The sequence below is a fragment of the Sorex fumeus genome, unplaced genomic scaffold (genome assembly GCF_029834395.1).
Source record: "Sorex fumeus unplaced genomic scaffold, SorFum_2.1 ptg000051l, whole genome shotgun sequence".
NCBI lineage: Eukaryota > Metazoa > Chordata > Mammalia > Eulipotyphla > Soricidae > Sorex > Sorex fumeus.
Genome location: NW_026606108.1, coordinates 1,358,529 through 1,373,824, shown reverse-complemented (window position 1 = coordinate 1,373,824; position 15,296 = coordinate 1,358,529). Strand labels below are relative to the sequence as shown.

At 51.7% G+C, this 15,296-nt stretch overlaps 1 protein-coding gene across 3 annotated transcripts in view; it reads right to left on the bottom strand.

Moving 5' to 3' along the window:
* Positions 1–15,296, bottom strand: part of HERC2 (HECT and RLD domain containing E3 ubiquitin protein ligase 2) — a 105,363-nt gene that overhangs the window by 88,610 nt on the left and 1,457 nt on the right. For all 3 annotated transcript variants that reach the window (XM_056124797.1, XM_056124798.1, XM_056124799.1), the window contains exons 3-4: positions 5,776–5,890; positions 766–903 (exon numbers count right to left, since the gene is read on the bottom strand). In XM_056124797.1, the coding sequence (XP_055980772.1) occupies positions 766–903; positions 5,776–5,890 (253 nt within the window). The remainder of the gene's footprint in view (positions 1–765; positions 904–5,775; positions 5,891–15,296) is intronic.

Genomic DNA, 15,296 nt, shown 5'->3' with positions numbered 1-15,296 from the left:
TGTTTGAACTCTCGAAACATCAAAGTAAAAGGAACAACACAAAAGAAAATGTGGACAAGGTACACAGAAGGTGCCGCCGTGTAGGAGACACAGGGAGTCCAAGCCCAAGAGAAGGTGGACAGCAGTACTGGCCGCCCGAAATGCAAAGCAGCACCACCCTGACCTAAGAGATGAGCCCAAGGCCAACAGTGACCACAACCACTGATGGGAAAGACGCAGCGAATCGGAACCCGGCTGATGGGAAAGCAGGTTAACAAAGTGTCCGGCTTCCCACTGGCCCCGACATTTCCACTCAAACAGGGAATGAGGGCGGAGACCCCAGCTCTCGGTATCTGCGATCAACACCGCATCATCCACAAGGGCCAGAGGGGAAGCTGTGGAGCAGTCAGTGCTCAGTGAACGACAGACACAGCGTGGATCTCCAGATGACAAACATGACTCAGCCTTAACAAGGAAGGAAATGGAAGCACTCGCCAAAGACCCAAGGCCGGCCCAGAGGTCACAGTGGAAGTCAAATACGCCCGAGAAGAACAGAAGTTCTACGGCCACACCTGCATGGGCCGAGGGACCGAGAGAAGCAAAACCCTAAGGACCAGTGGCAGTGCAGAATGGGGAGTGGAACAGGAAGAGGAAGAAAGAGGAAGAGGCTCTGTAACCGGCCGCAGTGCCGAGCACACTGACGCCAGTCGTTCCAATCTCACTACAGAACCTATAGCAGTATCCGGAGCCCACCATGAGGGCGGCTGACCCGGGCAGCTGGAGTACCTGGCTGCCGGCCCCACACCCAACTCTCCAGGATGGACTTGGCCCGGCAGGCAGGCGCGGGCGCCTCCTCTTCTTCCTTTTTCTCTTTGTCATTCAGGTCTTCTTTCTTGGATCCACTCTGACCATCCACACCGTCATCTGGAAAATAAAATCCTTCCTCTGTATGTTCCTCTTCAAGATGTAACAGCCACTTGTTGCATCCCCCCACACCCGCCCCAGCCTCCATAATGGTCTGTTAAGTGGTCGCAGGCACCCCCAGGCCGAGCTGGGTGATAGCTCAGAAGGGGCCCCAGTCCACAAAGTTCCTGCTGCCACAGTGTGTGGCCCAAATACCAAAAATTAAGTCAATAAATGGAAATACGCAGATACATTAAGAAAAATAAGTGTTGACGAGGGAAGGGTACTGCAGGCCAACCCAGGTTTGATCCCTGACACCCCTTACTGCCCCCAAGTCCACAAGGAATGATCCTGAGCGCCAAGTATGGCCCAAAAACAAAACAAAAAAAAGAGAAGAAAAGAGTCAACACAGAGTTGAAATAGCTATGATAGCTATGTTAATAGCAGACAAAATAGAGCACAGAGAAAATTATCAACAATAATGTAAACAAAAATATAAAGGGGTACATTTACCAAGGGAGCATGACAACTCTTTTTTTCTGCTTCTTTTGGGTCACACCTGGCGATGCACAGGGGTTACTCCTGGCTCTGCACCCAGGAATTACCCCTGGCGGTGCTCAGGGGACCATATTGGATGCTGGGAATCGAACCCGGGTCAGCCGCGTGCAAGGCAAATGCCCTACCCACAGTGCTATCGCTCCAGCCCCAGAAAACACGACAACTTTAAATGTATATGAAACCCACAATAATGCCGCAAGGTATGACACCACCGCCCAAGTAAAAGAACAAGGTGAGAAGTGGAAAGGTGGTGAGAAGGAAAGGGGCAGAGGGTGCTGGGCACTTGGGTGCGGGGAGGGTGGCAAATCTGTCCCTTATACCACAACGGAGCAGGGAACCATACCCGTGGTGCTCCGAGATCAGTCCCTATGCGGTGCCTACTTCCCAGACCGGCCCCCTCACACAAGGCTCCTGCCAGCTCATCTGGGACAGATCTCCTGACTAGGTGCTGGGCTGGTTCTCCAGCCTCTAGGTCCTGCTCTTCAGATTCCAGACAGGCCCCATCACTGTCCTATTATAAACATTTCCAAGCACCTTCTTCCCCAAATCTAACCGCCCTACAAACATACACATCCATTCTTTGGATTTTGCCTCTACATACTTAAATTAGATCGTGACTTCAGAAGAGGAGAAATTGCCACCACTGGGCAGTGTGCTCTCTGAATGTTAGTCACCTTCGGTTGACGGTGATATGCGGCTCTTTTACTAGTACTTAAAAAACATAGATTACAGGGGCCAGAGAGATAGTCCAGTGGGTAGGACGCTTGCCCTGCACACGGCCAACCTAGATTCCCAGCAGCCCCCTGGTGTCCTAGCCAGCCAGGACTAATCCCTGAATACAGAGCCAGGAATATAGTGCTAGGTATGGTCCAAAACAACAAAAAGGTAGAAATAAGAAAGAGGTTTTAGCTACAGCTAAATCTTCGCAAGGGCAACCAGGAAAGTACCCACTTAAGCTGTCCTAAGGCCCAGTATAATAGATAAGAGATAAGCTGTGACATTTCATTATGCGTATTTGACAGAGATGTTATACTGATACTGTGAGAACCTCAAAACTACTCAAAATGTGTTGCTGCCATCCCAGACGTCCACAGAGATGTCTGTCTTCACTAAACAGGAAAAATAATCCCAAGTGGGAGAAATTTTAAAAAATTTTTTTAAAAATGTGCCCCACCAGGGGGCCAGAGAGAGAGAGAACAGGGTCAAAGTATCACCTGGCATGTGGCCGACCCCAACTTAAATGCAGGTACCGCAGACAAGCAAACCAACCAACCAAGGCAGACGCCAGCGAAGGGACGTGGCTACAGTGGGAAATGCAGGTTCCCAGGCCAGCCTCCACTGCACTCGAGGAACAGAAGTTCAGAGGGCCAGACCTGGCACCTGACCACATCCGCCAGGGCCCAGACGAGCAACGCTGTGTGAGACCTGGAGTGTGCGGGGTTTCCCAGTAGACACTCCCGGCTGTTCTGGCCCAGGGCTCTGGAGATCGCGCATGCCTCATCAGGCTGGTGGGCCTTCTTTCCTCTCTCCCTCTCTTCTCCCTCGCCTCTCTCTTTCTTCCCCTCCCTCCTCCCTCATCTCAGTCTTCTACCTGGTGGCCCATTTCCCAAGCCACAGGAAGCACCCTCCGAGCACACCCCAGTACCCACCCCCCCCAAACACTCGCCTCCCCAGTAACCCTCCCCAAGCACCCACCCCTCAGGGGTTTCCTGTCACCCTCTCACAGGCTGTGGCACAGACCATCCTGAGCTCTCGGAGGGCACTTTCCGCCCTCCCAGAAGTGCCGGAGCCCAGCAGGGGTGTGTCAGTCAGCACAAGCTCACCAGGGAGGAAACATCCAGAAGTCCAACTGCATATTTTTAACTCCTCTCCAGGCATTTCGGGTTTTTTCTCCTGGGGTGGGGGGAAGGGGGCGTACAGAGTGGCACTACTTGAAGGCTATTCCCTGAGCATCTCTGGGCACAGGGCAGCTGGCACCAAGCGAGCCTGTGCTCTGGACTTGCATCACTGCTTGGGCATCTCTGGGCTTGAAATGAAACTCATGGAAACCAGGGCGAAGAGGACAACAGGAAAGGTGCTGGCCTTGCACACAGCCCATCTGGGCTTGATCCCTCACAAGCGAAGGGTCCCAGACCTCGCCAGGAGTGATCCCCAAGCAGAGCCAGGAGAAAGCCCTACAGAGTACTGGGCGTGGCCTAAAAACAAACAAAAAGCAGCTCGTCTTGCACAAAAGGAGGTCAGACCAGCCATAACTCGCGCAAGTACATGTGGCCGATCAGTCCTGAAGACAATCAACTATGTCCGCAGTGAAATGTTTTCCAGGGGGCTCACCTTTAATTCCAAACTCTGCCCCCCATCATTTTTACAAACTCGAGACTCTACTTCTTGGGAGAGCTAAGGTGGAAAGGAATAAACTACTTCAAGGAAAACAGCATAGTGGCTGGAGCGATAACACAGCAGGTAGGGCGTTTGCCTTGCACGCAGCCAGCCTGGGTTCGATTCCCAGCATCCCTTTTGGTCCCCTGAGCAACACCAGGAGTAATTTTGAGTGCAAAGCCAGGAGTAACCCCTGAGCACTGCTGGGTATGACCCAAAAAGGAAAAAAAAAAAAAAAGGCACAGAAACCAGAGCGATAGGACAGTGGGGAAGGTGCTTGCCCTGTGCACAGCTGACCAGGTTCAGTCCCCGGCATCCCATAGGGTTCCGGAGCCCTGCCAGGAGTGATCCCTGAGCACAGAGCCAGGGTAGCCCTTGAGCACTACTGGAAGTGGCCCAAAAAACAAAACAAACAAAATGAAGTCAAACCTCAGCTCTTCCAAATCCTCAGGACTGGGGAGAGCAGAGCAGCCGCGTTTGCGTGAGCCTCAGCGGTGCCTCTGCCACACAGCCCACCACGAGCCCACCAACGGAGTCTCACGGAATTCCCCTAAGCGCACCACTCGGTGAGGAGGCTCGCCTGAACACGGCGTGTGACCCCAAGGGAGGAGCTGGAGCAACAGGACAGCAGGGAGGGCACTTAGCTTGCATGTGGCCGACCTGGGTTCTATCCCCGGCATCCCATATGGCCCCGAGCCCACCAAGAATCATCCCTGGGAGCAGAGCCAGGGGTAACTCCTGAACATTGCTGGGTGTGCCCCAAAAAGAAGAAAAATGCTGAAACTTGGAAGCTATAATAAAAAAAAGAACATCAAAAGACCCAACATGAACCATTTCCTCACGCACACAAGCTAGAGGCAGACGCTAAGTGGGAGCCACAGAGCGGGTCTGGCGCGGCAGCCGGACACTTGGGAGGGAAAGGCAGGCGGTCAACATGAGCAGAGGCGACCAGGACAGCGCAGCAACGGGACTCCCTGCTTCACTCAGCTGAGTTCCATCCCGACACCATCCACCCCGCCCAACCAACTGCAGGCCAGGCGTTCTCTGCTGCACGGGCTTGGCACTAGACAAGGAGACACAGCCACCACCAGCCTGTTCTGTCATGGCTCAGGGCCACCACCGCCACCGGTGCTCAGGGCTGCCCCCTGGCTTTCACTCCTGATGGGGCCAGGGGAACCCAAGGGGTGCTGGGGACTGAACCGGGTCGGCCACACACAAGGCCTTCTCCACTGAATCATCTCTCTAGGCCAAAGAATGGACTCTTCTAAAGAGGCCAGAGAGTGCAGAGGTCAAGGTGCTGCCTGGCACACAGCCGACCTTGGTTCAATCCCTGGTACCAACATCGTGCTACCCAGCATGGCAGGGTCAGGCCCCTGAGCACTGCTGGGCAGGTCCACTGAGAACCAAGCAACACCGCATCCTAGGGCCTCACACTGAACCACTGACCTGGTTGGCTGAGTGTCACCAAAGGGGGACCAGGTCTCCCAAGCACTCACTGTCTTAGGAGTTGCCCCCAAAATAAACACAATTGGAAAAAAATATTTTTAAGCCTTTCTTAATGTTCAGGAGTAATTACTTCTACTCAATCTAGTTAAAAGGCATGATTTCTAGTTCGGTAAGGCAAGACACATTTCAAACATTAAAGGACACATTCACTGGAGCGCCCAGAACCTGTAAATAAGCGCTCAGAGAAGAACACACATAGAAATGCCGTCCACTGTTAGTGGACGACAGTCCCTGGCGCCTCACATTAACTCCCCTGCAGCCAACTTGAACCACAGTGAGAACAAAACTTCAAAGACCCTCTCACAGTGTGCGTCATGGCACCAAAGGAAAATCCCAGCCCAGGCACATCACGGCTAGAGGGTCTGGCCTGGGGGTCCAGTCAAAGCCCAGCCTGCAGGACATCCCAGATGCCGACGAAAGCCAGTTTATCCGACAGGGTAGGGGAGGCCTCACCTTTCCGGGCAGGAAGCTCTCCGTTCTGGGCTGACTCTGTCCCCGTGTACACGATCTCTCCATCCCTGACCATCTCGTTCCACAGGCCGCAGAGCCCATCTCTGGTGAATGCAAGCTGGCAAGGGTCAAACAAGATTAGATCACAGAGGGATCATACAGTGAAATTCCGAAATAATGAAACAAGAATTATAGCTCATCATCAATGATGAGAAAACCATCCCAAGAAATACAATCAAAAACAAAATCATCCTAAAAAATACAGTTAAGGGGCCAGAGAGACAGAACAGCGGAAAAGCACTCGCCATGTACACACTCAACCTGTGTGTGATCCCTGACATCCCATATGGTCCTCTGAGTACCACCAGGAGTGATCCCAAACCCAGATCCAGGAGTAAGCCCACACCACCGCTGGGTGTAGCCCGAAAACAAACAAAAAAGTACTTCTAGAGACTTTTGAACTAAACATTATTACTGGAATACACTCAAACTTCACTGAAGCCAGAGAAATCATACAGGGGGCTAAGGAGCTGCCCAGTGAACTTCCCAGCACCACACAGTCCCCAAGTGTTGCCTGAGTGGCCCCCTAGCCTCTCCTAAACCACAGGGCTAGGCAGCACCACAAGAGCTGCCAGCCTGCTTAGCTGACCTAGCCAGAGGGGACCTGGGAGACCCAAAACACAAAAAAAATTAAATTTTTTCTTTTTTTTTATGCTTTTTGGGTCCGACCCAGCAATGTACAGGGGTTATTCCTGGCTCGGCACTCAGGAATTACTCCTGGTGGTGCTCGGGGGACCATAGGAATCGAACCCAGGTGGGCCGCATGCAAGGCATACGCCCTATCCGCTGTGCTATCACTCCAGCCCCAAAATGAATTTCTTAGATAAAACTTTATTCACTGGTCAGAATGAAAATGATAATGAAAATGAAACAGAAACCTTCCAACCATTCCGTGCCTGTCATACGACAGCGATGCTGGCGGAGGGAAGGGTGTCCGAGAAGCATGCCAGGGTCAGGGGCAGCACAAAGCGCTGGGCAGCTCCCATCTTGCTTGCTGGGGGCCCAGGGTCAGACCCTAGAACTAGAACCCAGCACCACGGGGCCTGGCCCCAAGATACACGAATAAGTCAGAGGAAGGCAGGAGGGCCCTGAGGGTCTGTTGAGGGAAGCAGCAGCCCAGGAACCTCTCTCACTCAGGCCAGAGGTGAGCACAAAGGCCTGCCTTGGCTCACAGGTCCCAGTGCGCCCACCCAAACCCCAGCACGGACCAGCCATCCACAGGCACCCCACGGAGGAGAGAGACTAAGTCAGCAAAGACACATACACGCCTTTACCACAAGCACCCCGGACAAGGACATTTCCGAGAAGGGGCCCAAGACACCTAGGTAGCAAAGAGCCTGATCCCGGGACCAACCCACGACTCTGAGCTCCACTCGCTGAGGTCGTGGCACCGCCCCACAGCCTCTGAGTTCCACCCTCTCGGTGCCCGGGACCACCCCACAGACTCTGAGCTCCACCATCTGGGGTCCCGGGACCACCCCACAGACTCTGAGCATCACCGTCTAGGTTCCTAGTACCCCCCCCCCCACACACACACACACACAGACTCTGAGCTCCACCGTCTGGGCTCCCGGCATCACAAGAAAATCCCGGTTCAGGCACACCACAGCTAAAGGATGTGGGTCTCATGAGCAACAGGCCAGCAGCCCAGCTGTGTGTGACCCCCCCAGTTAAAAAGGGAAGGGGTGGGGCTGGAGAGATAGCACAGCGGGTAGGGCGTTTGCCTTGCATGCGGCCGACCCGGGTTCAATTCCCAGCATCCCATCTGGTCCCCCGAGCACTGCCAGGAGTAATTCCTGAGTGCATGTGCTAGGAGTAACCCTGAGCATCGCTGGGTATGACCCAAAAAGAAAAAAAAAGAGCCTGGGGGAGGGATGCAAGTGGCCAAGCACAAACCTTGCCCATGTGAGGTCTAGAGTTTGGTCCAAGCACCACCTACCCCCAGCAGAGTTGGGACTGGAGCCCTGTACATAGCAGTCACTATGGGAGAAGCCTGGGGCATGCAGGAACAGAAGTCCCAACTTCTGGGCTTGTGCAGGAAGGAAGGGGGGCAGGAGCTGGGGTGAGGAGGAGAGACAGAGCCCAGGAAGCTGTTAAGGGAGATGTCTGGGCACAACTCAGAGGATACACAGGAGAGGCGTCACCAAGACGACAGAGCAAGCCGATTCCCTGGGGGAGGGTCTGAGCACAACAGAGCTGCCCTGGGGGCAGCGGAAATGGGAACAGCAGAGGAAGGAGGCAGGATGAGGGTGCGGGAGGCCTGGGTGTGATCGCCAGCATCACCACGCAGCCACAGAGCATCAGCAGGTGAAGGCCCACACACACACCAGCACCACAAACACCACTGCAGAGACAGGCCTGCTCGGGACAGCAGCAACACGGGGCCGAGAGACAGGAGTTGGGCAGACCCTGGCAGGGGTCCCCAGAGCCTCACCAGGAGCCCGCAGCACCAGGGGAAAGTACCTCACCAGGACCCCTCCAGACAACAGGCCGATTCCAGAAGTTTCAGATGGGTTTCACAAACAACGGGGAAGGTCGGGGAGAGGGCAAAGCGTGTCTGTCTGGTGACATCAGTACCCACCACAGACTTCCTGTCTGCTCCTTCAGCGCCAGGGAGTCTCTCGCTCCTCGGTCACTCAGGAAGCGTTCACGGGAACACTCGTTCCTGAGCTCAGACTCTGGGGGCTTGGGGTCACATCCAGCTGTACGCAGGGCTTCTTCCTGGCTCTGAGCCCAAGAATCACTTCTGGCAGGATCACATGGTGGGGGGTCTGCTGTGCGGGTGCAAGGCCAGCACCCTCCTAAGTGACCTCTCTCTCCAGCCCCTCCCCGCTAAGTCCGTCTCACAGAAAGACACTGCAGCTAAGCAAGAAGGCTGCCTCGCAGCCTCCTTGCCTGGGCCCCTCCATATGCCCTTCTGTTCGACGCTCTGCGGCATAAAGCCAGGTGGCCGCGTCTCATAGTCAAGTCATTCTCTTTCCCATCTAACTGACCATTAGCCTCTTAGAAGAAACAAAACTGGAGGTTCCTAAAGTAAGACTCACAAGGGCCTGGACCTCAGAACTGGACTTCAAGCTCCGCACTCGGTCCCGGCCCAGCCAGGAGTCCCAAAGCAGCAAACCCCCAGACTCATACAGCTGGGCACACACTATCGCTGGAACAGGTCCTGGAGCTCCTAGGCAGTGCCAGGAAGCACAGCCCCACCCCCCCAAAAAAGGACAGAATGAAAGGAAAAAACGACTAACAAAAGGCAAACACATGCAAACACCTGACAAAATACAAATACAAACAGTGAACCTAAAAAGTGAGCTACTGATCCCTCAGGCTCCAAAGTAGTATCAAGGCATACTATCAACTAACTGTGTCCACAAAATTGTCTTCATTTTCATGCTGGGGAGATGGCTCCAAGTGCTGAAGTGAATGTGTTCTATGCAAGAGCCACGGTTCACCCCTAGTACTGCCATGACCCCAGCACTGCCAGGCACAATGCCCCAAATAACACTCTTTTATTTTCAAATCTCTTCTATTAATTGGAAAAGCTGAGAGGAGACTTTGCCAAAATGTTCACATTTGTTTTTCTTGACTCCTTCCCTTTCTTCTAGGGTCAGGGCTGGCACCAGGCTGGAATGGAGGGGTGTGTCCAGACGGGGCATGGCACCACGCCATTGGTATGCAGGGGGAGTCCAAGTGGAGCCGTAGCACTGGCATATAGGGGTGAGTCCAGGTGGAGCAGCGGCACTGGCATGCAGGAGTGAGTGAAGAGGGGAGGGGGGGGGCATGGCACTGTCGTGCAGGGATGGCACCAGACCACAAGGTTCAGCAGCACGACTATGGCACCATGGGTCTGCTAGCACCAAAGCCAGGGCCTGCACTTGGGGCATGTGGGCAAAACTTCAGGTCTCACAGTTGAAAGGCCAGAGCATTAGCCACTGGGCCACTCCCAGCCCCACTATGGGCATTTCTAAATAAAAAGTGGCCATCTAGACATTAAAAATATTTCAGGGGCTAGAGAGATAGCACAGCAGGTAGGGCGTTTGCCTTAAATGCGACTGAGCCGAATGAGATTCCCAGCATCCCATATGGTCCCCTGAGCACTGCCAGGAGTAATTCCTGAGTGCAGAGCCAGGAGTAAGCCCTGTGCATCGCCAGGTGTGACCCAAAAAGAAAAAATGGAAATATTTCATTTTAAAGCCTTTTATACTTAATCACTCTGTTTACTTGTGGGGGGAGGGCACACTCGGTGATGCTTATAAACTACTCCTGGCTCAGTGCTCATGAGTGACCCTAGACTTAAGACCATGTGATGCTGGGTACAGTACAACAAAGCTCAGGCCAGCCTTTGTGCTAGTTCTCTGGTCATACATGTAATCATCCTTCTTTGTTGGGGGAGGGGATCCAACCCGCAGTGCTCAGGAATCATAAACAGCTTCAGGGATCAACCCGGGTCAGCTGCATGGAAGGCAAGCGTTTTGCCAGCCCCCCCCCCCCCACTATAATCTTTTCTCTGCTGTTTTTGGTTCTTGTCTTTGGCCACACCCACCGGTGCTAGGGGTTATTCCTCACTCTGTGCTCAGTGATCACTCCTGGCAATACTCGGAGAATCTATGGGACGCCAGGGGTCAAACCTGGGTAGATCACAAGCAGGCAAGTGTTCTTCCATCCACTCTAGATCCCAATGTGTAATCATTTTTTTTTTGGGGGGGGGCACTTTTTGAGTCACAGCCCGCAATGCTCAGGGCTTACTCCCAGCTCTGCACTCAGGAATTAATCCTGGCAGTGTTTAAGGATTGAACAAGGACCGGCCGCATGCAAGGCAAATGCCATATCTGCTGTACTATCACTCCAGCCCCCACATGAAACCATTTAAAACTGAGGATTAGAAGACACAAATGGTACAAATTTAACTTACTGTGCACTCAACAACTTGGCTAGATCTCAAGGGCATTAGCTAAGTGGACAAAACCAATCACAAAGGTCACAGAGCAGATGACAATCTCGGACTGACATAATCCTAAAGTGATCAGGACTGCAAAGTCAGAGGCCAGGGGTGAGGGGAATTGGGGGGGGGGGAGGGCAGGGTACTGTGACAACAGAGGGAAGCAACAGGGAGAGCTGGATGGGGATGGAGCAGGCACAGACGTTTGGAGTCTGGTCTGAGTTTGGGAGCCATGCCCAGCAGTGTTCTGGGCTTACCTGTCACTGTGTTCAAGGATCATTCCTAGCAGGGCTCGGGGGACCCTCTGTAGTGCCAGCCATCAAACCCAGGTCAGCTACATGCCAGACAAGCCTCTTCCCCGCTGTCCTGTCCCTTTAGCCCCAAAAAGGCACAGATCCAAACTGCAGAAGTGGCAACAGCCCATCAGCTAGAATAGCACAGCACACACTGGGTGAGGCCTGCCCATGTCAACTTCTAGCCTGGAAACCATGCCACCATCATGAGGGGGGGCGGGGAGGTCTGGGCGGAGGGGAAGCAGCGACCTCTCCACTTTCTCTGAAACTTGCTGTGATCTATTATTGTTTCAGAATACAGAGGGGCTTTTTTTAATTGCCTCATACAGGGGCCAAAGTGATAGTACAGTGGGGAGGGTGCCTGCTTTGCACGCGGCCAACCTACATTTGATCCCGGCATCTCATATAGTCCCCTGAGTGCAGAGCCAGGAGTAAGCCCTGAGCCTTGCCGGGTGTGGCTCAAAGACCAAAAAAAAAATCATAATAATTGCCTCATACATATCTAATTTCATGTTCCACTTCAAAGAACCCAGAATAGAAACAGTACAGGAGACTCATCTGAGGAGAGCTTCTGCAGTTCAGAGCAGGATAATCCCATTCCTGGACTCGGGCTCAGAACAGGCCAAAGACTTATACCAAGACCAGTAAATACGCATATATGTTCCAAGAATAAAACCCTTCTAAGAGACCACGTGCTGTTACTCCTTAATCGACTCTGCAGCCCAGAGAAGTGTTAAACTTCTCAGCAAACGTTACATGAAAACATGAAGAGGGCTGGGGACAGGTCAGCGGTGGAGCAACAAGGCAAGTGCCCTGCCCGCTGTACCATCACTCTGACTAATAAAGAATTGTTCTAATGAGAGGAAAGTGATTCTACCGAACGACAAGTCACTAACCCAGGGTCAGTTCTGCCAATCCAAGGCACGATGGAGGCTGTGCTACAGGCGCACATCACCGTGACAGCTGCCCTGACCTGGGGGCAAGGCCTTCAGGAAGGGTTCGAGCATGAAATATCTAAGTAGCTCAAGAAACTCTGCACAACCGTGGTCCACGGCCAAGCTTGTCTCATATGAACTTACTTCTGTGCCAACATAAAACTTTTCCTTGGGGGCACTAAAACCTAGGTCTCTTCATTTATTCCTAGAAGGAGTCTGGAAGGCTTCCTTCTGCCTAGCAATCTGCATGTCTAAGAGAGCCAAGCTCGGTATATTTCAGTGAATTAATCAAAAGCCTAATGCGGTCAGTGTGAAAGTAGCGCGGTGGGTGATTTTCCTGTGCAAGCAGCAGGCCCGAGTTCAATCCCAAACACCACATACAGGTCCCTAAAGCACCACCAAGAATGATCCCTGAGCACAGAGCCAGGTGTAAGCCCAGAGCATTACCAGGTGTGGCCCCAAAACCAAACAAAAGAAAGTAAAATGGCCATGGCCACCACAGAGGCATAAAGGGTTTTTCTTCGTGTGACTCAGCACCAGCACTCAATTTTACATTCACAGCAAGATACTACACTCAAACTCAGCAGTCACTCAATTTGATGACTAAGACTCAAAAACTCACTAGGTCATGCCTTACTTGAACTATCTCACAATACGTATACTAATATAAATTCAATGATTGGAGTAGGAGCAACCGGACAGTGGGTACAGCAGGTAAGGAGCTTGCCTTGCACCTGGGGGAGCCAGGGTCAATCCCCAGAACCTGGTTTGGTCCTCCGAGCCCCACCAGGAGTGATCCCTGAGAGCAGAGCCAGGAGTAAGCCCTTGTACAGCTGAGTGTACCAAAAATCAAAATAAGACAATGACGAGATACCATCTCATACACACATCACAAAGAACAAAAACAAGTGGTACACAGGGAAATACACAGTAACTATTAAATAAAAGCAAATGTAGAAGGCCAGAGCAATAGTACAGTAGGGAGAGTGTTTGCCTTGCACACAACCAACCCGGGTTTGTGCTCCGGCATCCCATATGGTGCCCCGAGCACCGCCAGGATTGATTCCTGAGTGCAGAGCCAGGAGTAATCCCTAAGCATCCTCAGGTGTGACCCAAAAAGCCAAAAAAAAAAAAAAAGAAATATGAAAATAAACCCAAATCACGCCTGGTGGTGCCTCAGGGCTTACTCCTGCTCTGTGCTCAGGGATCACTTCTGGCAATGCTCCGGGAACCAAATGTGGTGGTGTGGATCAAACTGCAATCAGCAGCATGCAAAGTGAGTGGCGGCCCCACTGTTCATCTCTCCAACCACAGGCTCAATGCGTTCTTATCTAATGTCACATCACAACAACAACCCCACGATCTGTAACAACAACCCTGATGCTTAGCCGGACTCCCTTCCCACCCCCAAAACTTTAGGGAACACTTCAGTCACTCATGCTTTGCTGAGAAGACACAATTACCTGGCTTGACTCAGCACCAGGCAAGAGGGAGATTCCTGGAGAAATACTTGAGATGCTTGACCAGAGACAAGACAAAACACACACATGCTACGGAACACTTGCAAACACTCCATTTTGCTGGCTCTAAGAAGCTCCAAAAGTAGCATTCTATTCTTAAGGCTAATGCAGCACACAGTGCCAAGTGCAAGAGTGGAACCGGAAGTGGGCTTTGAGCAAGTGAGGAGGGAGAGGAGGAGGAGGGTGAGGAAAAAGAACCACCACCCTGCACAGACCCTGGTTCAATCCCAAGAACCAAATATATGCCCCACCCCAACCCCTTGGCCCAAAGTGATCCTTGAGCACTGGATATAGCCCAAAATGTAGCACTGTAGCACTGTCCTCCCATTGTTCATCGATTTGCTCGAGCGGGCCCAGTCACGTCTCCATTTCTCCATTGTGAGACTTTTTGTTACTGTGTTTGGCATATTGAATACGTCATAGGTAGCTTGCCAGGCTTTGCCATGCAAGATACTCTCGGTAGCTTGCTGGGCTCTCCGAGAGGGGCGGAGGAATTGAACCTGACTTGGCCGGGCTGGCTGTGCACAAGGCAAACGCCCTACAGCTGTGCTATCGCTCCAGCCTAGCCCAAAATGTAAAAAAAAAAAAAAAAAAAAAAAAAGAATGTGACTACAAGTGCAACTCGTTATTAGCTTCAGTATAAAAACTGTACAGATTTTTTTATAGCTGATAAAATGTTTTCCCTTTGTTTTTGTCTTGCTTTCTCCGGCAATACCCAGCAATGCGCAAGGGTTACTCTTGGCAGCGCTCCGGGGACCATATGGGATGCTGGGGGTTGAACTCAGGTCAGCTACATACAAGGCAAATATCCTCCACACTGAACTATCTCTTCGGTCCCACGCTAATAAAATTCTTTGTAGAGAAAGCAATTTTCTAAACGTGTTCACAGCTTTTTGAAATGTTTCTAAATATCCAATGTTTTAGCTTATTAACTGGTGCTGCAAATTTGTGAAAATGAGCATCCTATAAACTTTGGGGTTTCGTTTTTTTTTTTTTAATTTTGGTTTTTTGATCATACACAGTGATTACTCCTGGAGGGCTCTGGGGACTATATGGGATGCAAGGGATTAAATCAGGGTCAGCAAGTGTCTACTGTATTTGGTCTTTTACTCATAAACCTTGGATTTTTTTTAGACCATTGCATTTATAATATTTTTAAATAGTAATAAAGCTATGTATGTTTCAAAGAAAAGTAGATCTCTCACTCATTTGCAAACAAAAATAACAGAATAGTTCAGAGAAATGCTATTACTCACTAGTTCCTGAAAAGCTTGCAATTACCACAGTAAATGAAAACATTGGCACCTAAGCTCAACACTGTTTCCATATGCTGATATGAAAAATCTGAACTCAGTAAGACTAGTCATAAGCAGAAGCAAGTTAAAACTGAACAGAAACACAAACACAGTTGAGATAGACCCTGAAAAACACTCCCACTCCCTGCACCCCACAAGGAGTAATTCCAGGAGGAACCCCTGAGCCTCAGCAGTGTAGCCCCAAGGCCCCCCCAAGAAAATACAAACAAAGGATGTCAGCTTCTATGTCAGTTTCCACAGGAAATCAGACTACAGGTCTGGCTGATTCAGGAGTCCCTCAGGAACAGACACCAAACGACGGTTTCAGACGAGAACCCCTGTGCGCAAAGTGGAGAAACCCACAGAGCTAGATGCCCCCTGCACCCGCAAAGGGCGGCAACTTCAGGGCATGCACAGTGCGCACCTCCTGGCCCAGCACAGAAGGCAGTTCTGGCTGCAAGAGGCCAAACTCCAAGTGGACACCA